Below are 27,036 nucleotides of genomic sequence, written 5' to 3'. Positions count from 1 at the left end.
ATATATATATATATATATATATATATATATATATATATATATATATAATATTTTGGTCATTCTTTTTCCCCTTGGATATTGACGTTTTCTTGGTTGAACTTGCTCTGCATAGATTGATTGGCCTGCTGCATATACTGGGCTAGCATTTCATTATTCAACTCCATCTTCATTGACTGTATATTTGAAATTAAAAGCCAATTAATAAATTAATTAAGTCGGATAGATACATGCGAATCCACTTGAATACAGGAACAAAATAACACCTAATTTGAACTCTCCATGTATCTGAACGTACCAAAATTTCGTATAAATTACTTACTTGGGCTAAAAATGCATTATAGGGGTCATTAAAAGGGTAAAATGAAGTGGTTGCAATATTGGGAGCAGTAGCTGCAGCTTTGGTGACTGTGGTGCTGGGGGCATCACCATAATTAGCTACTTGTGCGGCTGGTTGAGTATGAATGGCCGGGGGCATGCCAAATGCTGGAGACATGAAGGGATGACAACTAGGAGTGGCAATTGAAGTTGGATAAATGAGCGGAGATTGATAGGGAGCTCGAGCTAAATTAGCAGTCATATTGTTAATCATTCCTGCAGTGCCCATGCCAAGACTAAGATCACTCATTCTTGCTAGTAATGGCATTTGAATATGTGGTTGCATCATCATCAACATTTGTTGCTCCATGTTTTTAGCATAGCTTATCATATGAATTTGTGCTTGAAGCTGCTTTAAGTACTTTATCACTTCCTCCAACATTGATGCTTTATCTGTCTGCTGTACATACATATAATTATGTCATGAAAAAATTACATTATCCTATCTATGATCAGTTGGACATCCTTCGTCAGAAAATTATACTGTGTATATAGCTAGATCAAATATTACTGGTTAGACTTGCATATGTGGTAGTTACAACTACGTACCTTACTTGCATTTGGCACCAACTTCTGCAGAGCTTTCATCTTTTCGTTGATTCTAACACGGCGTCTCTGCACCAAAATTAAACAAAACAATGGGTAACTAGTGTGTTCATATAGTCATATATAAAAGGCCATTGCCAAGTTATAAATACTATTCATTCACTTTCTATAAATACACTAGCTAGCTAACTTGTCGTAAGGTGCATTAATTAAACCCAACATACCCGCTCTGACTGGTTATGAACAGCAGCTCTTCGACTACGTTTTGATGGGTTGGAGCTTTTTGTTTCACGTTCTAATTCCTCCTTGTTTTCCTGTCACAAGTCATCCGATATGCATTAGAGTTTGATAACATATATGTATTTGAAATAAGTATACATATCACTGCAAAATATAGTACTATATATAGTACAAGAATGTATAGTGGGACATTAGCTAGGTGACTTGACTAGCTACTGATATTTGCATTTGATCATCGTACTAGCTGGCTAGCGATCACTTTTTAACGAAGAGACATGACTGATTATTATAAGATACTTATACCATCCAATTTTTTTATTTAATTTAGCAAGTATGTAAGAAGTTTAATTACCGAGCCACCATGGCAGGCAGAATCCTCGTTACAAGGCCATGTTACCATGGTGATATCATTGTCCCTAGCACTTGCACGAGCGTTTAAATGCTCTAGTGATATTCCACCAATATATAATTGGGGGTCAGAATCTGATGATCTCATCCTCTTTAGTACTCCTCTTGTTTGTTGAGCACCATAAGATGCATTTTTGTCCCTGTTGATGTTTGCCTGATTTTGTCCATCACTTCCCATTATATAACTATGATTTTGTTTTTGTAAAGTGGCTTGATGCACGATTGACTCTAGTGTGTCACCAGCCTTTCCCCATGTGTGTTTTGTTTGCTCATTGGAGAGGTTGCTTCCAAGTCTATGCATGGCTACTTGCCCATTTTCCCATGTTAACTCTGCAACTTCACACTTATTGGACCTGAATTTTTAGATATCATATTAGTAGAAAGAAAGAGATGTTGAAGAAAAATGTTACTAGTAGCTAGTATAATAAGAACATACATGGGGTCAACTTGATTCTGCTGGTTATGCACGTGGCTACGAGGATATCTGTTCTCCTCTACTTCTTTTTCTACTACTTGTTTTTGGTGACTAAAATTCCAAGTATGATGACTCATGTTGATGCCTTTGATAGGGTCTACCCTTATAAGTTCTCAGTTACTGCCAGTCCTAATATATTGAGTTGGCTTTCCCTCTTTTATACTAAAAACGTATTTCAGTATCTTCTGGTCCCCTACAGGATTGTCATATTTAGCTGAATATTTAATGTATGCACACTATGTGTTGTAGCAATAAAAGCCTGGATTTCAAATGGATAAGTTTTGGCATCTTAGATGATAGAACTCTAAAGAATGAAAGAGCAAAAATTTTATCCACCTAAAGATCAGGAACTGATTTCTTCATTGTAATTAGTAACTTCCAACAAAGATATTTTCCTTTTTGATGGGGTTAAAAACATTCAATACGTTCAAATTTGCCACCTCTCTATCTGACTTTGGTTGCTCTGACTATTGATGCAACAACTATTCAAATAAATTGACAACATTTTAAAAAATATAATTAATTTCAATCACATAGAAGTTATGCCGACTTCATAAGATGAGGTGGGGCTGGTACTTTGTAGTTATCTTTTGTCACTTTCATCCCTGAATTCGTATAAACATTAGAATAAAGTTCTAAGCGCTGTTAGATTAAAATTTGGTATCCTTAGTATAAGTTAATGTAATTACAAATTTCTTACTGATAACATCAGCACTTTTGTTGTTACATGTCATTCACTTGCTAGCTTATGCACCAGGCAGATGCAGTGACAACATGTTTTCTCTAAGTTGGTATGTTTTGTTGTGAATCAAACATGTCAAAGTGTTTTTGCAACACCTTGTCATCATGTAGAAGATTTTACTCCTCATTTATGGGATCCCTCGTATTTAGGACTTCCCAAGTACCTCCAAGTTTGTCAACTGGATTTAAGTTATATACACTGATAGCATAACAAATTTTACACTGTTTCTGTAGTTTAACATGACATAGTAGGTTGGTTATCATTTTTACCAGCTTGTCAATTAATTTTAGTTATAGAGATATACCGGTAATTACTTTGCAAGTGACATGATTGTTGTGTCAAACTTAAACTCTTGCCAATTATGCCACTGGTTCTGGAGACATGTCAAGTCACAGTTGAATCTGGATAGACATTTTGAATGTTCTTAACGACAACAACAAACATTTCAACTTATACTGCACTCTATTGTAAGTTCTTAATTAGACATGGTCTCATGTAGGGAAGTCAGGTGGGCACCCATAATCAATTCGACAGAAAAGGATTTACCTACTAGACCTGTGTGATCAATAATTTTGTAGTATTTCTTGTTTCCATGTGATCCATATTAATTGATGTCTCAGATATTGATATACGATACCTGGAAATTGCACGGCCACACTTAGATGTTGAAAATGGGGTTTATTATGGATCTACATCAATAGTTAAATAGAGACAGTTCACAATCAGTTTTACCATTCAAATTCTTTGTAGAGGGATTATTTCTCTTCATGATTGGGATGCAAGAAGGCGTGTCTTGGAGTAATGAGAAATGTTCTACGTTTCTACATGTGAGCAAGGTTTGAATCTTGGAGCCAGCCTTTCTTAGGCCATGTCGTATGTCTTTTAAATACACATTTAAAACTATACTATGGTTAATTGATATGTATTCTCACTTTAATCTTTAACCGCTAAGGTTAGATTGCTTGGTTTGGTGTAAATACCGGGTACATGTAATTTACCGAGCACTAGGGTCAGCCTAATGATTGAGATAGAAGTCCCTGTCTCTAGCTAGCCCTGCTGGCTTCTGAGAAGCAAAATTTGTGGTTCTAATAACTCTTCCCGTGTGAGCTATAATTCTACCGTTGGCATTTTGTTTGAGACAGCCGGTTGGTCACATGTTACTGTATTGGTCCATCATCAGGAAAAAAAGGGCCACCTTTGAATTCTGCATGCTCATTAGCATACATAGATTATCGAATGAAAATGACAAAATTTTACGTTTTGAGAAATAGTGAGTGTAGTTTGTCAATCGAAGTTTATGAATGTCAGCAGAAGCAGGAGACAGCATGTTGTTTCAGAGGTTACAAAATATGTCAAGAAGACCTCTATTGGTTGTGTATGAAAGGGTTTAGCCTATGGAAATATAGATTCTTCCAGGAACCAGTAACGCATAAACATGTCAAACCAGTGATAGATTTATACCAGTGTTGAAACACAGAACAATAGCAGCAATTATCACTTAAAACACTTGATTGGTATGAGTTGTTTTTGCTTTCGATTACATACATTTCATCTAGTAATAAAATGCAGCATAACAGGATTGATGCATTTTCGATTGTTATAAACCAATCACTGCACACTGGGGCAATAATTCTTAAGACAAATTTCAATATAAAATCAATGAGTTGAGTACAATTCTTGTGTAAATAGAGTACTAGAGGATTCATTTTCCGGTGTAGTACACTTTTTTTACAGTTAGAAGCAGTAACATGTAACAGGTCCAGTCCTTGTTGATCTAATCTTATTTGATTTCTCTTTCACTGTGGTTTCTTCATAACTTCTTTTCTCTTCTGCTTGTGTTCTTGCTCCTTTGGCGATATGATCAATCCTCGCTAGTTTGTTTTTGTAATGCTGCAAGTTCCTTTTCAAAGCAAGCTCCACTTGACTCTGCAATTTCACAATAAAAGTCATTTTAAGCACTAAGCATGTTGCACTATTACAGATTCAAAACTTGGAGAGTACTAACCTTTCTCCTTTCCATTTGTTGTTTTGCCATCATCTTCTTTTCGTTCTCCCAAGCAAGAAGCGCAGAAAGAAGTTCATCATGTCTGAAATTTGAGAATATTTCTTATTAAGATGCCACTAATTACAATATGTCTTGCAACAAAAAATTTAAAAAGTGTGTTATAGGTGAACTGAAATCATAAACTTCTATAACATAAAGAACAATCAATAATAAAACTTGTACCGCTTTCTTATTTTGGCTATCTGAGCTTTCTCCCAAGCATCAGCTTTGTTTTCAGCATTTCTGCTAACTCTTGAAATCCCCTTTTGCATTTTATCATTAGCAGCAGGAGTTATGGTCACTATTTCTGCTGAAGTTTTACGATTCATCGTGGATGTCCTTCTCATTGGAGCTTCAAATAGAACATGTTAAGCAATTTATCCTCATGATATCTTGCTAAGGAAAAAAGACTTTTAAGTTCTATGCTCTTGCAATGTAAAAGATATTTACACAAACAAGTCACTAGCAGAAATAGTAACTAACATGTTAGGAGTACTAATAATCCAGGGAGAATTATGTATACAGTGTTGACATTTACCTGCTTCTGCTGGCATAATAACAGGTCTTTTTGTTTTTGTCTGATATTGAGAGCCAGCATTTTCCTCAAGGGAACATATAGCAAACGCGGTAGCAGCAATTGCTGCTGCAAATTCTCCATCACCCAAGTCATAAATGTTCCTTTTCATCTGGCTAAACAATTAGTATTACTGCAGGTTCCTGTTCCGGTGCCTGGTGCCTGGTGACGAAAACTTAGCTACTATTAAATCTTGTCTATGTGCATTTTTAGCTTAGACAGGACTAGTACTCTTTGTTTCTATTTTTGGAAAAGGCAAAGCTTGCTGAAGTTTATTTATGTCCTCCAAATGCTAATCCCTTTTTGATGACACTTTCTAAAACTTGAGAAAAAATTAAACAGAAAGTTAGTAGAGTTTACTTTTAAAGAGGGAGACTAATGTACTACATTTGCTGTTTCCAGCATTATACATAATCTTTGCAACTATGTTTGGTATAACTTCTCCAAAAGCAATAGACTTTTTCATCTTACTTTCCTAGTCATTCTTTTGTCAACACCCTAGTGGCGAATCAAGAATTTACACGTCCTGAAATGTATATCTAACTATATTTATTATTAGTAACTTTTTGTACATATATACTATAAGGTTTGATCTCGAATTAAAATGCTGGATTTTGCTAAATTCGTATCTGTGAATCCGCCACCATCCCAGTCCAAAAGAGATAGAGAAAGTGGGCTTAGGAAGCAAAGATAAAAAGACAAGCTTTAACCAAATTGACAGTCTTTTTTCTGTTTTCTTGATTAGTATTATTTTTAGTGTAAGATGGTATTGGAGGAAAGGTATGTCTTTGGTTTCTATTGTATGCTGCAGGAAAGGTATCTGTTTGGAGGTTTTTTTGTGTTGAAGTGGGCCTATGGTGCAATTAGGCCCAAGAGTTCAAATGGCTAAGTACTTTGGGCCTCAAGTAGGAAGGCCCAACTGTAATTTTACTGGACTAGACCTAAACAAGTCCTAATTGATCGTTGAATATTTCATGGCCCAAACAGGGATTAGCAACCCAAACATGGTATGGCCAGTTCAACGAGATATATTATTAAGGATAATTATGATCCTAAACACTTCAGCCAGCTCATTTGCAAAATATACACAAATTATAGGGGAATTAAAAAATTTTGATCACTTACAAATTAAATACTTTTTTTTTTACAATCACTTATGTGTAAAAATAACAAAATCATGTAAAAAAGGTCATAAAACTAAAAAGTATATAAAAATGGCCTACAATACCATCAATTATGATCATAACTTTATGAATAAAGACTATTGGTGTTTGTCTTTTTATATTCATTACTTTTTTTGTTAAATTAATTGACAAATACATCCTTTTTCGTACACAAAATTACTAAACTAATCTTTTATTTATTTTTCTTTATAATAACTAAATGAAATCTAAACAGTAAATATGAATATGCATATGTTACCATATTTCACTATAATACTCATGAAATTTTCTGACAAATAACACCACAATAACTTGTGAATTTCTAGTCTAAAAGGAGGACACATAAACACACGATAAATATAATATTGGACTAATAATACACTAAATTTAATATTAAGTAATTTACCATAGATCAATTCCCACCTAGCTTACTTTGGATTTGACTGATGTTGACGTAGTTGAACCAAATCCTACTCAGTTGTGATAAAACAAAGAAGTCCTACTTGTATAACTCAGCCGTTGTTGATTTCTTTTCGGCAGTCAGCCATTACTAACGACAAACTTTAAGCTTAAAGACACCTCACAACTGCAAATCCAACAAATAATTTGACTCTGCTCATGCAGTTGACACCTCATTCATTACAAATTTTGTCTATATTTCCTCTTTCTCACATCAAGTGTCTGGAACTTTAGTTTTGTAGCAAAAATCCCTTCATTCTTGAACGAGTGTTGCTATTTAACACCCCTACAAAAAGCTCCAAACTTTAGCAGGTACACTTTGAGAAATCTGAAACTTACCCTTTTCATTTCACACGCTTTTCTTGTTCTTTCCCCCCACCACAAGGTACTGGCAGATAAAGCTTGCCCCTTTTTGGCACAGAGGCTGCTGCACATTATCAGTGTTTGCTCTTCCTTTCATTTTGGAAATTGGGATCTAGTATTGTCAAATTCTTGTAGTGTTTGAGGTTATTTCTCATCTGGGTTCAGCTCAATTTTTTCGGTATGTCGAAAAGCTATGAAAGATCTTAGCTTGTTATTGTTTTGTATGCAATTGTTTGGTGTTGGTATAAGGGAGTTCTTGTGATTGTTGGATCTAGTTTTAGTTTGCTGATTTTGATTGGTTAGTTTTCATTTATCTTTTTAATTTTGAGTTTTACTATCTATATTTCACGATAAGTGTCCTTTAGTACTTACAAGGTGTAATTGGTTATCTGCACTTGTCCAGTTTTGAGTTTGAGCTTCTGTTATATCTGACCAAGAAAAGTAATTTGCTATGCACCCTCATTTCACATTAATGCTTTGTTAATCTGCTATTGATTTTTTGACATTATGTTAGGTTCATTTAATCCTATTAGAGTGGGTTAGAGTCCCACATTAGTTGGAAAATGGACTTGTGATATGCCTATATAGACTTAGTTTTTGGGTTGAGTTAGGCTCAACTGTCATATCGTTACAAATTCAATCTAGGGAGATTGTATTCATAGTTTTCAGAAAGACATAATATGTAAATTAGTTGTAGCTACCTCAATATAATGAAGGATTCTTAAATACGGAATGACAAGAAGTTAATTTTGTTTAGATATTTAATCAGTGAACTGCTAGCTTTATGATGAAATATCATGTTTTTCCTCATTGTCATTCATGTAAAAGTTCTTTTATTGCTTGTTAACCTTCTCTTAAACTCTTAACAATTATTGTATCCTCGTCCGTTACAGCTTATGCCTGTGTTCAAAGAGGGGTGAAGCTGAGTAGGATAAAAGCCAATGGGCTTCGCATCCTTCTTGTTAATCTTTCTGACACTTTGTCCTGCATTGGCACAAATAGTTGAAGATACAGAATTTTTGATTGATGGAACTGTAAAAATTGCTGAGACAGATGATAATTATGTTTGCGCTACCCTTGACTGGTGGCCTAAAGAAAAGTGTAACTACAACGAATGCCCTTGGGGCTCGGCATCTCTGATAAATCTGGTTAAGTTCTACTATTAATTGATATTGTGGGCATATATTGCTTTGCTAAAAGTCACAGCACAGTTAGCATTCATTATTTTTGTTTAATATTTTCAGGATTTGTCTCACCCCTTTCTGGCAAATTCTATTCAAGGTTTGCATGTTCCCATCATGTGATAATTTTACCTTAGTATTTGAGATCTTGTTGTTCTTACTTTAATTAACAAACATTGATTGGTAAACTCTATAACTTCACCTTAAACATCAAATGAACCATCTATTTGCAACAGTGAGAAAATTAGACTTGATGCTTCTTCAGAATGCTGATTGATTTCTCGTCTGTTCTGATTGCTAATTTGGTGTTGCAGCTTTCAACCATTTGAGATTACGACTTGGAGGTTCTTTGCAAAACCGAATAATATATGATGTGGGCAATTTGGAGTCTCCTTGCCACCCGTTTACCAAGCAGGGGGATGAGTTGTTTGGATTTTCAAATGGATGCTTACATATGGATAGATGGGATGAGCTAAATAGTTTTTTCAATAAGACAGGGTGAGTTATACTATGAAATAAATATAAGTGTACTCTCTCTAATGGTAGTCACTTCAACATGGTATTAGAGCCAAACAAAGGTCCTGATTTCAAGTCTTACCATCACTTATTAGCATAAACTATTTCCACGTGCTTGGAAAAGAAAAAAAGAGCATTGGGCCAGCATGTAAGGAGTGTGTTAAGGCATAATGAGATAAATAAAATTGTCCCCTACCTATTAATAGCTCAGTTTTTTTATGAGGTGGTCACTCACTTCAACAAAGTGAAGTTTATCCCAGTTTCACTGCTTATGCTGCAGAGCACTTGTGACCTTTGGCCTGAATGCATTGCGAGGGAGGCAGCGGACCAGTAAGCGTGTCTGGGAAGGGAATTGGGATTCCAGCAACGCCCATGATTTCATATATTACACTGTTTCCAAGGGCTACCAAATACACTCGTGGGAATTTGGTATAATTGCTAACAATTTCCTTCTCTCTTTTTTTGGTAAATCACTCTTGTTTAATAGAAGTTGGATTTCCTTAAACAATAGTCCCACTTGGTTTGCAGGAAATGAGTTGAGTGGTAAGGGTATTGGTGCAAAGGTTGATGCCGAACAATATGGAGAAGATGTTATACATCTTAACAATCTCATAGACCAATTGTATAAGCATTTTCAACCCCGACCACTTCTCTTAGCACCAGGAGGATTCTACGATAAAGAGTGGTTCGAGACGTTCCTTGAAGTGTCAGGGCCAGGCACTGTCGATGCCTTGACTCATCATATATATAATCTTGGTCCAGGTAAGCTAGCATAAAGTTTTATGGTAGCTTGTCGCTGTATGAAAGCCTCTATTAGTTTAGAAAATCTAGCTCAAGGATGATCACATGAAATCTAAGCATTGACTACGTTTTCCTGGCTCGATTTGTTTAGTTCATAAAAGTTTTTTGCGTCTTCCACAAAAATTATTTGTCACTTAGAATGTAGCACTAGCTATTGACATCATTAGGAGGCTGCGAACCATCTAGTAAGAGAGAATTAGTTTGTGGAACGAAATTAGATAATTCAAATTTGTCAATGTGACACTACCATTGACAGCACATGTCATTAGCATAAATGTCAGTATTTGCTTCTGTTAAATTCGAATTATGAACAGCTGCACGGCTGCTGTATGTTTTACTTTATCTATCTAACTTTTTCTTGTAAGTGATAGTGAGGTGTTCTATTTGTGTATAAAGTTACATTACTACTTGTGTTCTCTGGATTTGTAATTCAATTTACTCATGTTACTTCATTGAATAAACCAGAAAATTTCTGTTTCAGGATCTGACCTCAATCTCGTAAACAAAATTTTAAATCCTCTGCACTTAAATAAAATTGCTGATACATTCAGTAATCTTATCCAAACCATTGAAATAAATGGTCCTTGGACTTCAGCTTGGGTTGGAGAATCTGGTGGGGCCTTCAATAACGGAGGTCCTAACGTGTCTAACACCTTTGTGAACAGTTTTTGGTAAATTTCTTAGCTGACTTGATTTATTTTTTTCATTCAGTAATCAGTTATTTGTTTTTGTTCATGCTTTATCTTGACATGGAATTAAGGTACTTGGATCAGCTTGGGATGGCAGCCATTTATCACACTAAAGTATATTGCAGGCAGACTTTTATTGGTGGAAACTATGGGCTCCTTGACACAAGTACATTTGTCCCAAATCCTGATTATTATAGGTGAGACAATTGGCTGACCAATCCAAAGTTGATCTCTCAGAAAAAAGAACATTTTTCCTAATTCTAGTTATTAAATCCCTGATAATCTGATCCAAAATCTTTATCCTCGTCCTTCAACGAACACAGTGCACTTCTTTGGCATCGGCTGATGGGAAAAGGAGTTCTTGCTGTTAGCAACAATGCATCATCATATCTGCGCTCATATGCCCATTGTACAAGACATAGAGTAAGAGCCCCCTTGGATTCCTGAATCATTCACTTATAGAATTTCAGATGCATCATTTGGTTACAGATACATTAACCTTCACAGAAAGGAATTTGACTGTTTCCTGAAAAGAAGTCTTAAGCTTACACATGGAATCACTGTTCTATAACCCTTGTTCATCATCTATAGTAATATTATGACTTCTTGTGTTGCATTGAGTCCATCCACTTCTGGTCAATATAATTGTTTGTAGAGACTAAACTTCACACCTACTTTTAATTAGGGGAGATGCAATGAGAATCCAACTATATGAGCTCTGCATAGTCAGCTCAAGCCTGGATTAAGGAGGGTTGCGATAGGTTGGTTATCAGTATAAAAATAATCATAATAGGCTGAAACCTCTAGATATTGAAGATGGTATCCATGTTAGTGTTAAATAGGCAAGGTGTCCCATCACATCCCTGTCTGAGTGAGAGAGTTTATGCTAGTTCCAACACCATGAAAGGCCGATCAACGGAAAATTATTAGCATTGGAACGAAATGGTCTGAAATGAGCAAAAACAGATATATCTGATTCGTAGAGAGCCAAACTAAATAGTTTGAATAGAACAGATCAGAATGGGTATAGGGGATTCATGTAGCCGCTAATAGGATTGAGGTGTAGTTAGCGAAGCAAGCTGTTTTTCTTGATTATTATCATTTAGACCAATTCAAGTTGTAACTTGTAAAGACCATATGTTTAACACTTCAGAAGGAGTAATAATAGCAAGGCATTTTGTTTAAATGCTTTGAGGAGTTGATGCAATTCAGTCTCAACTAGTTTTTCTTTTCTATGATGCTGGTTCTCCCTTGTGCTTAGCTTGGTAATCGAGCTTACCACTCTTGAGATTCTCCTATGCTTCTTATATGTTGCTTAAGATAAACGAGCCAATCAAAATGGAGTAAAGAACACCTTTCTACTGAACCATTTGGTGGCATTTTGGTGAAGCCAGTTTCTGGTAGCTAATGTTCCCATTTTATTCTAGCCATACTGCAGTAACTTGGTTATTCTCATTGGTGTATATTCCATAAAAGCCTTCATATTAACATCCAATGATTTGCATTTCTTTGCTAGTTTTCAAGAAACCTTTCAGTTTTACTGGTGTTCCCTCTGTGCAGGCAGGTGTAACATTACTATTGATCAATCTAAGCAACCAAACTCATTATGGAGTCAACATCGAATCTAGTGTAAGCATCACCTCGCATGTCAAAGAGAAATCAAATCACAAGAGTTCTTTCGTGCAACGTCTTAAGAAAACTATTTCATGGGTTGGAAGAAAATCATCAGATGTTACATTATCACGAGAAGAGTACCATCTGACTCCACTAGATGGAAACCTTCAAAGCAGAACCATGCTCTTGAATGGAAAACCATTACAACTCACAGAAAATGGGCACATCCCAAGTTTGTCTCCAGTCCTTGTAAACCTGAAGTCTCCAATATCGGTTTCCCCCTTGTCCATCAAATTCATAGTATTCCCCAACTTTAGCTCTCCTGTTTGTACATAAGGATTAGGAGATACTTGTGCCTAATAGCTATAATCTGGCACTCTATCTATTCATACCTTAGTAATTGTATAATTGCTACAATAAACTGAGCTGCAAAATTTTATACAGTTATGTATTATATGGCTAGATAAATCCCTCCCCCTACTAGTGTTTCCAGGAACATGTATCTTGTCATGTAAGTTCTTTATCAACTCGCAGAATTAGATGTAATTTAGCTTCCTCTTGGTGCTTTTGGATCTTTTCATGGGACAAACTAAACAGTTTATATATAGGCTGTTATTGCTGTCTAGCAATCAGTTTTTATGCTCTCTTTGGATGTTGACAAAAAAGATAGTACATTTTTAAGGAAGTTTGACAATACAACTCTTATTAGTTTATTAATTTACCCAAGAGGTACTGGATGAATGGTTGATTGGAATAAAAAATGGATGTTGAGCATAAAGTACATTCAATCATGTCTTCACTCATCAAGCAGTAATTTTATTTGTGTTCCACGTTATTTCTCTACAACGGTCAAGTAGCAATTTTGTCGTCCTGCCTTCCAAATACCAGACAATTAACTTGGTTTACTGTCATAGAATATTGTAAAATTATAATACAAAGTAACATAAAATTACAGAAAGAAGCATTTGTGGAAAACTCAAGAATAGTTGAAATGATAAAGAACTGAAGTTAACGTCTGAAAGCTCATTAATAGGTTGCCACAACAGATGTCTCTACTGGTTTACTTTCCAAGCAAGCGCCGAATCCTCCGGTTGGCCCCTTGAACTCTGGTACCAAGCTCATCAACATCCTGTTCAGTATGATCCAATGCCTCTTTATGCCTGTAATATCCAATAGCATATACAGAATTCTTAGAAAATCTAGAGAACTTCTAGTGCTCAAGAGTTTTTTATTTTATTTGTTATATAGGACCAAGACTGGTTTAAATGAAGCGACATGAACAGTGAGAATTCATATAGTCGACGTCAACTTGCTTGGGATTGAGGCGTAGTTGTTACATATACATAATTCTAAGAAGCGACTAAGTAGCACAGTACTTTAACAGTGACAGTACAATAAGGAGATGGTGGAAGAGGGAGAGAACAAGGGAGGAGAGATTGGAATCTGCTTAAAAGAATTTTATAACACTAACCTCCCAATTTCAGATCCCATGTCAACAGCCATATTCTTGAGCTCCCCCAACAGATCGCTGAGTTCTGACAGTCCATCATCTTGCTTTGCTTTCTCGGCCTGTCAAATGTTCAAATGAAACAACAGAATTAGCTAACTGATATTAGTCATATTACATTTCATATTCATGAAATGAGGAAATAAAGAAAGAAGAAGAAAAAATGAGGAGACATTTCAGTGCTACCACTGGGCTTGTGGCCAATATGGAGAAGTCTAGTCTATTCTTAGCAGGTGTGACTGACAATGTGAAGGAGCAGCTCCTGGCAATTACTGGATTCACACAAGGAGTTTTTCCCATTAGATATCTGGGACTCCCACTCACATCAAAAAGGTGGGGAAAAATGGAATGCCATCAGCTAGTTGATAAAATAACAAGCAGGATCAAGTACACCTATGCAAAACAACTTTCCTATGCAGGCAGACTTCAAGTGATCTTGGCAGTCTTGTTCTCCATACACAGTTTTTGGGGCTCAGTGTTCATCCTACCTCAGAGTGTAGTGAAAGAGGTGGACAAGAAATGCAGAGAATATTTGTGGGGAGGTAATGAGGAAACAAGGAAAGTGTCATTGGTTTCCTGGGAGAAAATATGTTATCCAAAGAAGCAGGGTGGACTTAATATAAAAGGATGTCGTAAATGGAATGCAGCCTCTGTTGGAAAGCTCTTATGGCAATTGGTTATGAGGAAGGAATCCTTATGGGTGAAATGGGTGCATGGGATTTACATAAAAACTGATACAGTCTGGACTCACAAAGCACCAGTTGATAGTAGTTGGTACTGGAGGAAAATAAACTCCCTGAAAAATATGATGCAACAATGGTATACGCAAGGGCAGTTCAACCTTACAGCAAATGGGGAGTATTCAATTACAAGTGGATATAATGATCTGATAGGCAATCAAGAGAAACTTGAGGTGGCTGAATTAGTTTGGAACTCTGTCGTATTACCTAGGCAGAGGTTCTTTTTGTGGCTAGCAATGCAAAACAGATTGCTCACAAAGGATAGGCTGATAAATATGGGAGTATATGTAGAAGACAATAGCTGCTGCCTGTGTCAAAATGGAATGATAGAGTCGCATAAGCACCTGTTTGTAGAGTGTGAATATGTTGCAAAGGTGAGAGCTAAATTACTACAATGGGCCAACATCTTTATTCCCGCAAGAGAGTTAAAAACTACATTGGAGATGATAAAGTTGAAGCATTGGAAGAAGTTTAAGAAAGAGGTGGTGACTGCTATTTGGGGAGCAATAGTGTATCACATCTGGAAGGCAAGGAACTGGAAGCATTTCAAAGGAGTACAAATACAGTATACTGACATAGTGGAGGGAATAATTCGAGAACTTATAGTGAGGATAGACATGTATAAGAATACCAAAAGAGCACATAGATGTAGGAGTTTTTGGCAGAATTTATGCAAGTAGTTTGAGTTGATGAGGTCACTCCTCTAATACCAGTTAAGGTACTCAGGTTGGAATGCTCTTAGTTTGTAAGTTTTTGTTTGTTTGTTAATGGTAATTTTCACATTGGTTGCCAAAAAAAAAAATGAGGAGCACAGACATGCTCAATCCTCAATCTGGTAGTGAAGAATGAACAAGTTCATCACCACTAGGACTTAAAATTTATGACAGAACCAGTAAGAATCACCTCATAGGTCCAACACCCCAAAGCATAACAAAGAATGCAAACTTTTCAAGAACACTAAGGTACTGCAAGGATCACAGTGTTTTACTACTCTTGCTGTTTCACTTTTGGGGTTCCAAAAGGAAACTTCTATTAGAAATTCTCCAAACATTAGGCCACATTTGAAAATGGACTATGGCTCTTTCTAGAATTAAATCTTCCTATAAACAATGGAATATAATGACATAACTCTAGAATAAAAAAGAAATAGAAGAGAAATAAACATAAGCAATTTGTAATTTACTCTTAAACATGAATGTTAACTGGAAAATTGCATCTTGAGCGTTAGAGAGAAACATTAGATGAAAAGGTGTCAAAATGCCAGAAAAGTGGACGGCGAAGTGAGGAAAGATGCAGAAACGAAAATTTTCAAGCCACGGGCCTTAAATGTGACCAAAATTAATCAATAGTGTCCTGCTTGTTTTATAGTTGCAGGTTCCAGGTGTATTTGGATCTGGAGAACTTCCTTATTTAATTTTTTGTTTCTTTGAGGAGAATTATAGCAGTATTCTCTATTTTGTCCCGAGTCACATGAACATACCTCAACTTTCTGCAGAGCATTTGTAGGCTCTGGGGGTGGTGTCCTTGAACTTGACCTTGCCTTGGGTGCAGAGCTCAATCCTAATTTCTCCCTCTGCTCCAAGTGGTTGCCCCTTCTTTGAACTGGATCATCTGACACTGTGCACATTAACAGAGTATCAAACTAGCTATCTCAGTTGACTCAACCTTTCCGTTGCTACTACTTTCAAAATCCATCACTTTTCCCTCACGATCTTCAAATAATAGTAAATGAATAAGAAGAACAAAAATAAAATGAGTTACTTCTTGTGATAACGGGCCCTGTAATTGGGCGACTTGTCTTTGGCTTCCAAGTCTTAGAAAATATGCCTCCAAGACTCCCCAAGAGTTTTTCACCCTGAAATTAAGTTTCAAACATAAGTTTCAAAAGGATAACAGGTAACAATTGCAAAACAGTTGCAAAAAGCAATTAGATGCAAAACATGTAAGAGTTATTACTTTTTGTAATCAGTACATGTAATGAATAACTTATCAGTTCAAGAGAGTAAGCGATATCTTTAAGGGTGCAAGGACTTCTAGGTGAAAGGGTAAAAACAGACTAGTTATGTATAAATAAATCTACATCTCCTTCTAAAAGCAAAATGGACAATAGAATAAATTTCATCTTAAAACGAACGGATATGAAAATAAAAACCACCACCCAAACAGTAAATACATAAATAAATTAGAGAAGAAAGGTGCATCATGAAATGACTACAAAACCTAACAGAAACATAAAGCATACTAATATGGGCTTTTAATTAAAGATAATTATGTAAAATGTTAGATCGCAATAATGTTTGCTTCTGCGAACTAGAAAAAAACTTATATGAGTGAACTAATCAAGTCATACCCGGCTAAGATCATGGTCGATATCTGCTGCAGTCATATGGGTTCTTGTAATTTGTTCTCCCTGTTGATGTAAAGTTATCAAAGTTTTTGTTGCATCCTCTCGCATGTCTTGTGCAATCTTCAGGCAGCTATTAACAGATTTTGTAGTCTCTTCTGACCTGTAGACGGCATAGTTTTCCAACTCGTCTACAGTTTGGTTCTCAAATCCTCCAGACTCCCGGAAATCGTTCTTGTATTTATTTCTTGCCGTCAAAGTTGAGTAAGCATGTGAAGGAGTCTCTTTAATTTCATCATCATCAAAAGGGTTTGTACTCAAATTTGGGGTAGCTGCAGAAGGCTCCGATGATATTCTCCTGGATGGTTTTACAGTTTGCTTCTTGTCCGACTCATCGTCAGAATCAAAGGGATTTGATCCAGAATTACTATGGGCCACAGGATCCGCAGATTTTTTTCTAGCACTCCAATGTAAAGGAGACTTCTTAAGACCATGCATTTTTTTTATAGATAGAAAGTAATCCCACAGGGATGGACCTCCTAGATTAAGAAATTATCTGCAGAAAGAGACAATCAAACTATTAAGCGAAGTTTATAATAGAGACAACTGATAGTTTGCTACTGTGAGACACGTACAAGGAGGCAATTCAGTTTCAGATCACAACAGAACATTGGCTAGAAGATAAGAGATCAGGAGCAGACAACATGCAAAAGATAGCAATAAAGACTCAAACCAAGCTTTGTTCAGAGAGTAGTACTAATAAGAGAAGTCTAAAATCAAGTATGCAATACTAATAGTCTAATATAATACTACAACAAAAACAAGAACAACAAAGAACTGCATCTCGATCCCAAGTGCTTCCTATTCATTTGCGGGGCCAGAACCGCGGGCCCTCTTTTTTTTTGGTGATCTCGAGAATCAACCAACGGAAAGATCCATAGCCCAGGTGACTCACAGCCTCCCTCTCACCCAAATAAAATGAAATGGGACGAATCAAATCAATAAGCTTTTTGATCGATTCATAACTCAGCAAAGTCAACTTCAATCAAGTCAAGGGGTCTTACCTTACCTACTTTTCCTCAGGTTGATTCATCCTACTCAAATTTAGCTATGATAATGAAAGAGGAAACCCAAGAGCATCTCTCTATTTGAACCAGTTTCATTCAAATAACACACACAAGCGAGGATAGCTTGGTGGTAGTTGAGAAATTTAGTTACCAAAGTCAAACTATGTCCATCCTAGGAAAAATCGAGAAAAATGAAAGAGAAAATCCAACCAAGAATAATATCGAAAATTTAGGGGATATACAAGTCCAGTTCTATTTACATCTCCATCATAACAAAACCCAGAATTTCAAGTTTCTTCTGTAGAAGCAAATTCCAGCAATCATCCTTTAACTAAGCAGAAATTTAAGAATATTCCCATTTGATATTCCTAACAGCTGTTATGCTGATTTCTCAAAGACCCACAAATCATATCGGAAAAAAAAAAACCCAAAAAACAAACCCAGTATTAAGAGAGAAAGCAAAAGGGGTTTTCTCGTAGATACACTAGCTTCAAATCATAATTTCTCACATAAAAATTACACAAAAGGTAGAGCAAGTAAAAGAACAAAAACAAATCACTGAATGAAGTTTGAAACGACCCATATGAGCAAAAAGATCCATTTTTTCCTTCATAAATTCATGAATTGAAATTCAGAACTTGTACAAAACCCCACAATTTAGAGCAAAAAGTAAAGAAAACAAAATCCCCATAAGTGAAAAACAGAATAGATCAAAGTGATGATATGCAGTACCTGAAAATCCGAAGAAGATGAATTGTAGGAAAAATCTACGAAACTAAATGTGAAGTGGGTATAGATATAGCCTATAGGGGATATTTGTAAATGGTAAAGAAGAAGCGTGGAGCAGGGGATGTTAAGACTTTTTGAATTGTTGCAGTTTGGACCGTTTCCTCTTCGTATGCCTACGTAGACCGGACTTCCTCTCGCCAACTCTTTTCTTGCATTTATTAAAATTAAAAAATACTCTATAAAGAAACTAAATTAATTAACTTGATTTTTAAATTATAAAATCGAACTAAATTAATTAAATCATCTTTTGTCCGTTTGATTTTTCTTGGTTTTTTCAATTTACTTTTGGTTTTTTGGTCGAGCTTTTTTTTATTTTTAATAACTTTAGTGTTCGGATTAGCTTACACACACTTTCGATTAATTTTGTGATATTTATTATCTTTCACCAGTAATAGGTATGAAATAACTATATCTACTAAGGTTAGGACAAATAAAAGAAATCATTTAATGTTTTTTTGTCTTTGTTGATCAAGCTTTAATTTCTTTATATGATACTCCCTTTGTTCCTAATTACTTGTCTACTTTTGAATTAACACATCTATTAAGAAAACAATAATTGACATAGTGGATTTACCATTTTACCCCTATTAATTATGAAGTAGATGAATTAAAAACTTAAGATTTTCAAAAAGTTCTACCCTTTTCAAAAATAATTAATTGAGGGTATAATAGGTAAAAAAAAATTGTCCTTTCTTGATTTGTCAAAATAGATAAGTAATTAGGAACAACTAAAAAAGAAAATGTAGACAAGTAATTAGGGACTTGACATTGTTAACCACATGTTGCAACGATTATATTATAGTATAACACTTTCAAGTGGATTAATTTTTAAGAAAAAAATATCGTTTATTAAGATATCTTAATAAACTATAAGTTATTTTTACATGGAATAGATTTTTGGATTTTTAAGGACTATAAATCAAATTAAAATTGGCAAAGAACTAAATTACCGAAAATGCATGTAAAGAAATTGACTGACAAAACAAAAGTGGAAAAATCAAGATGTACGGAATTATATCGGAAACTGATGTCATTGTATTTATCGACATGTAAGAATTTTATTAACATTTGCTTAACTTAGAAGCATTAGTTTTGTCTAGAAGGAATTGCATTATAGAAACATTAATTAGTTTAGTCTAGATGAATTTACTTTATTTCCTAACTAATAGGAGTAGAAACCAACGTCTACGATTACCATATATACTCCTTTAATCTTGAATTTTTTATGGTATTTCTTTTCTATATGCTTATTAAACATTAATTAGGAGAAGTTTTTGGCTATTTAATCTTTATTTATATTTTAAAGATATAATCTATACTTAATAAAAATTTACTTTATTGAAGTGTTTATACTTTGTAGTCTTCAACAACAATTACTATCAAGGATAAAATAGGAAAATATATTGTTAATTTTTTATAAAACTTCTAATTAAAATGACAAATACTAATTAATTTGAGATAACTATTTTTTAAAATTATGACAAATAATTTGAGACGAGGGTAATTGTCAAGTTATGAATTCATTATCATACTATCTTTAGTACTTTGTATATAACGATAACCATTGTAAACAAAAACGGTTTTTTTGCGACAGCCCATTGACTTTACTTCATTCACATAGTTAAAAAGAAGTAAAAAAATCAACTAGATATAAAAGTAACAATAATTAAATCATTATATTGTTTATCAATTTTTGACTTTTTTGCCAGTGGACTGTTTCTTTGAATAACAATGAGACCATTTATAAAGAGATTTAATAAAAACATTTTTATCTATTTGGAAATGATAGATGCCCTTCAGGGAAGGAGCATTTGCACTTTCCAAGCAACTTCTATGAAACCAGTAAGATTTAATTATGATGTATATAGAATAATTCTTAATTATTTACATTGCAACTTAAAAAGCTCATTGCATTCTTTGTATGGTTCACCAAGGAATAAATAATTTAAGCAACGCGGCTTGGTGAAGTGTGTCATTACTTTCTTTAAAAGTGTAAATGGTTAGAGAGAACATATTTTTATTTACTTAATATAGTTTGTGATCTCATGTGAGCTGTATGACTACATCATCACAGTTACTTTGCTTCACATAATTAATATAAATTGTGTAAGACTTCTTTTTATTTTATTTGTGAAATTTTAACATAAATAACGTTTCGTTTGCAAAAAAAATAAATTCACTAGAAATTTCTCTTCAATAATTAGTAATGAAAAGCTTTTGGGTTTAATTCTCACAAATGCTTAAGTATTATAAATGTCAACATGAATGGCAAACCGGTATTTTTCTTTTATTCTGATGAAAATGACTTGACTTAAGTTATGGAAATTAGTTGTTCAGCTGGAGGGAAAAGGACCACTTCCAACATTATCATACACTATTTATTTTGCATAATGAAGTTTTGGACATCAATTTTTCCATGAATAGAACAAATTATCATTTTGCATAATGAAATTTATTTTGAAGTTAAGCTTATGCACATACACATGTTTTCTATGAGGAGAAAGTGATTACTAAACTCTTGATAATAAAGTGGCCTAATTAAGGAAGTTAGTTTTGGCTTAACTTATGGAAATTAGGGAGCCGAAAATTAGGTACTGTTTTTTTTTTAAAGAGAAGTAGTACATATTTTGATGAAAAAATGTGTTAGTATTACCTTTTTATAAAACGAATTAGGAGATTCTTTTTGTTTGTTTTTTGGATCAAGTGGACAGACAGTTTTATAGAGAACTCATCGCACGTCATGTCTTTATTGTCCAAGTGGACTTGGCTATACTAAATATTGTATATGTGATTATTAAGGGATTTAGTTTTACCATTTAATCATGGACCTTCTGGTAGCCTAGACCAAGTCTAATTAAATTAGCTTGAATAGAGAAGTGGGATTCATATAATTGACTCTAATTTATTTGAGATTGAGACATAGTTATTATTTGTAATCATCCAACAAGAGATCAAAGCGGGTTGACAAAAAATAAATAGCAATTGTATAAGAGTGCATAGTGGCACTTCAATTATGTAAAGAATTGTGAGTTGGAGTCGCCAAAGAACAAAAAGGTGGGAGCTGCGGAGGAGTTTATATGAAACCTCATGTACCCCCCTAATGATCTACCACTAGGGAAACTTTTGTTGCACAACATGCAAACATGATTCAATTCTTGAACTTCTTCCATTTGATCAATTAATTGAAAATTCAATAAAACAAGAATCTAATGATCAAGTAAAAACACCAACGTACCTTTAACTCTGTACAGCATTCTACTAACCATACAAGCTAATGATACGCAGCAACGACAGTGAAATTTCACTAGTGGAGTCTGGAGGGATAGAGCATGCGCAAACCTTGCTCTTGTTTCATGAGGTAGAGGTATTGTTTTTGATAGACCCTCGGCCTCGACTCAAATAAAAGATGAATTTCTCTTTCCAAACTAATGATACAGCCATACAGGCCAAACTAAGTAATTTCAGAAGAAGTATTAGCAATTTACTGTCTCTTTCCAATTTCTGTATTTTACAAGTTACAGCTCTATATTTGGAATTAGGAGGAGAAATCCATGCATGGAAGCAAAAGATAATAAGAAGAGGTAAAGGGAAAATGGTAGTAAAACGTGTACTCAACTGAGAATCCTACGTTAATTCAAATCCAACGGCTGATATTCATCCCCTAATTGAGCATCTCTATGGTTGAGTTGAACTTAGCTACCTCATGCTTAAAACACTTTTTCAGACTAAATTCGGTTTCATTTTTTTTCTCCAGTGTCCGGTATACATATTGAAGTCCGAATAAATTCAAGACCTCTTGATTAAAGATGAATAAATACTTACTAATTTCCACTCCACCACAACCCTTGATTTAAAAAACATTAAACAATTCTTTATAACAATTGGTAGTAGTATTTCTTTTTCTTTAGGGGTTTAACATTTCCCACGAAATTTTATTCATTTTCAAGGCAAACGCATAACTAAGAGTAGAGAAATACCAATCATCTCATCACAATTTGTAAATATATCTTCTAAATTTTGTGATTTTAAATTTAAAATATATAAGTTGTACTGAAATATTATTTAATCTAATGGCCTTAATTATGTGATGTGATTGTAAGTCTTAATTAATTCAAAGATTCATTTCTCTTATTATGGGTGATGGGTGGACATGATATAGTAGATATCAAAATCGAAATTTTTGATATTGCAAATTCAATCTTATGATATTTGATATGTTATTAGTATACATTTGTAAGAAAATAAAATTTAGGTAGCAACAATTGAAGGCTAAGTTTTTTCTAGGCAGTGTACTACGTTCTCTATCTAACTTTATGTGACAGCATCTGACATGTCACAATGTGTTTTTATATTGTATATAAGTAGTCTCAAAGAAAATCTCATTGTAGAGGTGGAAAAACATTCTAAGTTGAGAATAAAACACATCAGAGACCAATTTTGATTAATTTATTGAGGTTAGCTTTCTACTGGAAAATGTTTCTGATAATGAAGCTATATATGGTGCTGAGTTTACTCTATAATAGGACGAACCAAATCTATAACTAAACTACGTACTATTTTTCCGAATCCACGGTAACCCCATTTCTTACCATATGTGTTTTTTGCCACGTAAAATTCAACCCCCCTCTCTTTTCCGTATCCAACAATTAAGATGGCGTGCAATTTTGGTTGAGTCTCTCTTGCCGCGATCTTTTTCTCTTTCTCCGTTAGGCCCATGTATACTTTCTGGTAAATACACAAGATACAACATGAAAGTAAGATACAATATGAGAAAGTGATAAAATAGACAAAATACAACATGAGAAAGAAAATACATTTAATATTACCTTCCCACGATGTTTAGAAAAACTCCGTGCGTACGGTATTGTACATGTGAGTGGTTGTTGTTCGATGGCTTTTTCAATCCTTTTCATGTCATTTATGCCTAAGCCATTATGCTTTTCCTACACAACCTCAAACCTCTTAATCTTAATGAACTTCTGCAAATATATAAAAAATGCAAATATATAAAAAATGTTAAATAAAGTAAAATGAATTTATATACTATAAAAAAAAATTAAATAATCTAACGAACCGCTCCTTTTGACGGATCCAACGCGGATAGCCATTTGCACGCACCCCTTTTGGAATCTGCAAAAAGAAATTATTTAAGTAAAACAAGATATTTTCAATAAGATTAATAGAAATAAATCAATAAATATTAATATACCAACCATATTTGTTGGATCGAGACATTTACAAGTGTTCCTTATCCCCGTATACGGGTACACTTCTTCAGAAATAATCCCATAATCCCTCGCATATTCAAATACTCTATCATAACTGTAAGGGAAAGACTCTCCCCATTTCAGGAATTTTAACTCTTCGGGTTGGCCAGATGTATAAAGATACAATCGACCAACTGCTGTTTTGAAAGTGGGATCACCTCCCCCTTCAAGATAGCATAAGCGGCTGTAATTGCTTCGGTCGAAGCATAAGCCCAACAGATACCTGCAATTTAGTACGAGTTAAATTGAATAAGTTCATGTCAAATTTCGATGTGAATTATAAATTGACACGACATAAAACTACATTCATATTCTTAAAATACAATTCAATAAAACAATCATGTTATACAAAATAATCTTATATACTTTTGTGTTTTTCAAAACTAGTTTAATAAATATATTAAAATAACTAAAATTCTATGAAAACACATATGTCATGAGTAATAAATTCAATATTTACAAATTAATTCTTTTTAAACAAGAAATATATCTTTTAAACTTCAGTTAATAGTTAGCAAACTTTAAATCGCTGCTTGGAGCGGAGGATTCATGGCTCTGGGAAATGCCGAAGGAAAAGTGTTATTGTACAAGTTGCATCATTACCATGATGCATAGTTAGTTTGGATACAGTTGGCATTATGAGCCACAAATGTTTTTGTTAGTGTAGTATGAGACATTCAAAGGCATGCTTTATTTTTCCTCTTTTCAGTTTTCTGATGTAACAGTATATTCCAATGTATGGCAAGATGATTTTGGTAAAAAAAAAAAACTTATTTGAGCCCAAATAAAAATATAAACTTACCGCAATAATGCATTCATAGAAAACTAAAGTAAGAAATTAATAGAGAAAAAACTCACTCAAAAAACATAGAAAAAAAATATAAAGAAAATAAAAAATACAATAGGATATTATGTCTTTTTATTTTGCAAATTTACACCCTTTTAAATTATTAAATTTCTTTATTTATCATAAAATCATATTATTTATGAAAGGAGTTACGAAAAAAGTTATGGAAAGATGAAAAGTTAAGTAATTTATATATGTACAAATTTTTGGATTTACTAATTTAACCTATTGATAGTTTTTTGGATTTACAAATTAACATTTTAATTAAAATGATACAATTAAATATTTAAACAGTTAAATGTTTTATAAAATTTTGATTTATAGCATGGGTAAAATTCATGTAATCCAACTTTTAACTTCGAATCTTTCCACTTTAATCATATATGATATGATATATTATCCTAAAACACCTTCGTTTGGTAGAGCGTATAAGACTAATGCTAATTATAGTGTATTAGTAATGTTTGTATTAGTTATGCTTTCATTAATTATACATAGATTATTCTTATGAATTGTTTGGTTTGATGCATCAAAAATAGTATGCATTGCATAAAAAAAAATATTTACAAGACACCCTCCACTATTATAGTGGAAAAAATGTAAAAATAAAAATAAAAATAAAAATTGAGGGGCAATTAAGTCTTTTATCATGTCAATGCGTGCATTAAAATCATTGCATTGCTAATACCTAAAAATCTCATAATATTAACAATGCTCACATTAATACACAATAGAATGTACATAGATTGAAAAAGAATATCAAACAAAGTACTAATAATACACAAAACTAATACATACATAATTTTTTCTAATAGACTCTACCAAAAGACAACTTGACTCAAAGTTTTTATACTATATAGTTTAAAATAAAACTCAGTAATGTAATAATAAACTTACCATATTTTCCTTGGTTGTCGACGCCAAGGAGGCAATTTTTGCCCACCCATGTAAATTTGATCACCTAAAAATAACAAAGAAAGGATAATGTTTTTAATAGGCAATATATAATACTTTAGTACAAAAAAAACAAACTAAATTACCTTTCTAAAGAAACTCAATTGAGCAATCGCAGGGTCTTCGGGCACTGATACTCTTGGCTCAGTTAGAGGTTTCATGATTGATCACTACAACAAAAATATTTTTTAGCGGTAATAAATAGACACATTAATAAAGAGTGTTAAAGTGTTTATTGGCGTTAGTTAAGTGTCATTTGATTCAATATCGCTAAAGACTTTAGGGACTTATACTTAATTGCTACTAAAAATACATATTTAACACAATTGAGTTATTGCCGTTAATTAATTACCATTAGGTAGTGATTATGTACACCACTATGCAGCAAAAAGAATCTCATGAGAAAACTGACCATAGTGGTCTTAAGAGTAGAAATGATATGCAACAGAGTGGAATCATGAACCATAGTGATTAATATCATTCCACAGGTGCCCCATTAAACACAAGAGGTTGCAAACCATTCGTTTAACAGAACTTATTTTAAAAAAATGCATATTGCATTGGCTTACATACCCAGCTCAAAATTTTTGGAAACGACCTAATCAAGGGTTGGAGAATTGGAACTAGAAGTTACAATGTATCCAAAAACAGACTATGCAAAAGATGATCCAATTACTTCTCCTAACCAAATAATAATTAAGTACACACCCCTCAAGCCCAAACTAGTTCTTCTCCATATATTTTTTGAGTCCGTCTTTAAATGAGCGTCAGGGTTTCTCTAAAACTAGATGTTCTATAAATCTAACTTATCCCGAGCCATACCTCTAATATTGCAAGTGTATGTAACAACTACTTAACCTTAGTGGCAACTAGTTGGATAAACTAAATGGATTTTCTGTAAGAGATTTCATTTCTACCTCATTTAATGCCGCGCTAAAAGACTAAATTTGGTGATCTGTGTAGAAAATGATCAAACGACCTTCAACTTTTCTCATACACCATCATCTCTAATCTTGTTGACGAGTTCTAAGTAGCAGTGTAAAATTATTCGCATTAAGTCAAATTATTCTCAATGAACAAATTAATTTTGCCCCATCAATACAACATATCCCACAAGTGGGGTCTGGGGAGGATGGCATGTACATGCGTTTTAGCCCTACCTTGTGAACATAACATAAAGGGTTGCCTCAGCTCAAGTAAAGCATATCAAAATCAAGTCATGTGGAAAGTAAAAAGTTAGTGAAGAAGTCATGTAGAAAATAACATTGAAGAGACTAGTAGTGACAACAAATTAATACTCCATCATAGAGTTTCGAATTTGCGATGATACA

The 27,036-nt window shown here is 34.0% G+C and overlaps 4 protein-coding genes across 6 annotated transcripts; 1 reads left to right on the top strand and 3 right to left on the bottom strand.

Moving 5' to 3' along the window:
- Positions 1-40: 40 nt before the first annotated feature.
- Positions 41-2,200, bottom strand: LOC107061956 (transcription factor UNE10-like). Of its 2 annotated transcripts, none has more exons than XM_015312011.1 (6): positions 2,006-2,200; positions 1,514-1,922; positions 1,146-1,235; positions 925-990; positions 320-775; positions 41-173 (listed from the first exon to the last, which is right to left on the bottom strand). In XM_015312011.1, exons 1-6 carry the CDS (start codon positions 2,119-2,121, stop codon positions 57-59), a joined length of 1,254 nt encoding a protein of 417 aa, XP_015167497.1. In that variant the 5' UTR covers positions 2,122-2,200; the 3' UTR covers positions 41-56. The 2 variants fall into 2 exon arrangements, with proteins under 2 accessions (XP_015167497.1, XP_015167498.1); XM_015312012.1 differs by having other exon boundaries at positions 320-772; positions 2,006-2,199.
- Positions 2,201-4,441: 2,241 nt separating this feature from the next.
- On the bottom strand, positions 4,442-5,634 carry LOC107061955 (remorin). Its single transcript, XM_015312010.1, has 4 exons — positions 5,369-5,634; positions 5,014-5,182; positions 4,792-4,873; positions 4,442-4,712 (listed from the first exon to the last, which is right to left on the bottom strand). The coding sequence occupies exons 1-4, from the start codon at positions 5,514-5,516 to the stop codon at positions 4,521-4,523; spliced, it is 591 nt and encodes a 196-aa protein (XP_015167496.1). The 5' UTR covers positions 5,517-5,634; the 3' UTR covers positions 4,442-4,520.
- A 1,401-nt stretch (positions 5,635-7,035) lies between these two features.
- LOC102580531 (heparanase-like protein 2) lies at positions 7,036-12,754 on the top strand. Of its 2 annotated transcripts, none has more exons than XM_006354704.2 (10): positions 7,036-7,338; positions 8,283-8,537; positions 8,634-8,670; positions 8,885-9,068; positions 9,367-9,515; positions 9,615-9,848; positions 10,369-10,558; positions 10,648-10,773; positions 10,900-10,999; positions 12,137-12,754. In XM_006354704.2, exons 2-10 carry the CDS (start codon positions 8,331-8,333, stop codon positions 12,524-12,526), a joined length of 1,617 nt encoding a protein of 538 aa, XP_006354766.1. In that variant the 5' UTR covers positions 7,036-7,338; positions 8,283-8,330; the 3' UTR covers positions 12,527-12,754. The 2 variants fall into 2 exon arrangements, with proteins under 2 accessions (XP_006354766.1, XP_006354764.1); XM_006354702.2 differs by having other exon boundaries at positions 7,036-7,567.
- Positions 12,755-13,001: 247 nt separating this feature from the next.
- LOC102580205 (SNAP25 homologous protein SNAP33-like) lies at positions 13,002-18,734 on the bottom strand. Its single transcript, XM_006354701.2, has 6 exons — positions 18,581-18,734; positions 16,788-17,337; positions 16,199-16,292; positions 15,918-16,054; positions 13,662-13,759; positions 13,002-13,350 (listed from the first exon to the last, which is right to left on the bottom strand). Exons 2-6 carry the CDS (start codon positions 17,277-17,279, stop codon positions 13,251-13,253), a joined length of 921 nt encoding a protein of 306 aa, XP_006354763.1. The 5' UTR covers positions 17,280-17,337; positions 18,581-18,734; the 3' UTR covers positions 13,002-13,250.
- Positions 18,735-27,036: the final 8,302 nt, after the last annotated feature.

The sequence above is a fragment of the Solanum tuberosum genome, unplaced genomic scaffold (genome assembly GCF_000226075.1).
Source record: "Solanum tuberosum cultivar DM 1-3 516 R44 unplaced genomic scaffold, SolTub_3.0 scf00180, whole genome shotgun sequence".
NCBI lineage: Eukaryota > Viridiplantae > Streptophyta > Magnoliopsida > Solanales > Solanaceae > Solanum > Solanum tuberosum.
Note: the sequence above shows the minus strand (reverse complement) of the source record. Positions and strands in the feature narration are given on the sequence as shown.

What these genes read in the sequence shown, in the direction of transcription:
- LOC102580205 (XM_006354701.2), bottom strand. Translation starts at nt 17,279, where the DNA reads ATGCATGGTCTTAAGAAGTCTCCTTTACATTGGAGTGCTAGAAAAAAA. An exon ending in AGGGCCCGTTATCACAAGAA is followed by an intron (nt 16,055 to 16,198) that starts GTAACTCATTTT and finishes TAATGTGCACAG; the next exon opens with TGTCAGATGATCCAGTTCAA. An exon ending in ATGCTCTGCAGAAAGTTGAG is followed by an intron (nt 13,760 to 15,917) that starts GTATGTTCATGT and finishes AACATTTGACAG; the next exon opens with GCCGAGAAAGCAAAGCAAGA.
- LOC107061956 (XM_015312011.1), bottom strand. Translation starts at nt 2,121, where the DNA reads ATGAGTCATCATACTTGGAATTTTAGTCACCAAAAACAAGTAGTAGAA. An exon ending in CAGAATCAAGTTGACCCCAT is followed by an intron (nt 1,923 to 2,005) that starts GTATGTTCTTAT and finishes CTAAAAATTCAG; the next exon opens with GTCCAATAAGTGTGAAGTTG. An exon ending in TGGTGCCAAATGCAAGTAAG is followed by an intron (nt 776 to 924) that starts GTACGTAGTTGT and finishes ATGTATGTACAG; the next exon opens with CAGACAGATAAAGCATCAAT.
- LOC102580531 (XM_006354704.2), top strand. Translation starts at nt 8,331, where the DNA reads ATGGGCTTCGCATCCTTCTTGTTAATCTTTCTGACACTTTGTCCTGCA. An exon ending in ACCTTTGTGAACAGTTTTTG is followed by an intron (nt 10,559 to 10,647) that starts GTAAATTTCTTA and finishes CATGGAATTAAG; the next exon opens with GTACTTGGATCAGCTTGGGA. An exon ending in CCCATTGTACAAGACATAGA is followed by an intron (nt 11,000 to 12,136) that starts GTAAGAGCCCCC and finishes CCCTCTGTGCAG; the next exon opens with GCAGGTGTAACATTACTATT.
- LOC107061955 (XM_015312010.1), bottom strand. Translation starts at nt 5,516, where the DNA reads ATGAAAAGGAACATTTATGACTTGGGTGATGGAGAATTTGCAGCAGCA. An exon ending in TATTATGCCAGCAGAAGCAG is followed by an intron (nt 5,183 to 5,368) that starts GTAAATGTCAAC and finishes TTCTATTTGAAG; the next exon opens with CTCCAATGAGAAGGACATCC. An exon ending in ATAGCCAAAATAAGAAAGCG is followed by an intron (nt 4,874 to 5,013) that starts GTACAAGTTTTA and finishes CTCAAATTTCAG; the next exon opens with ACATGATGAACTTCTTTCTG.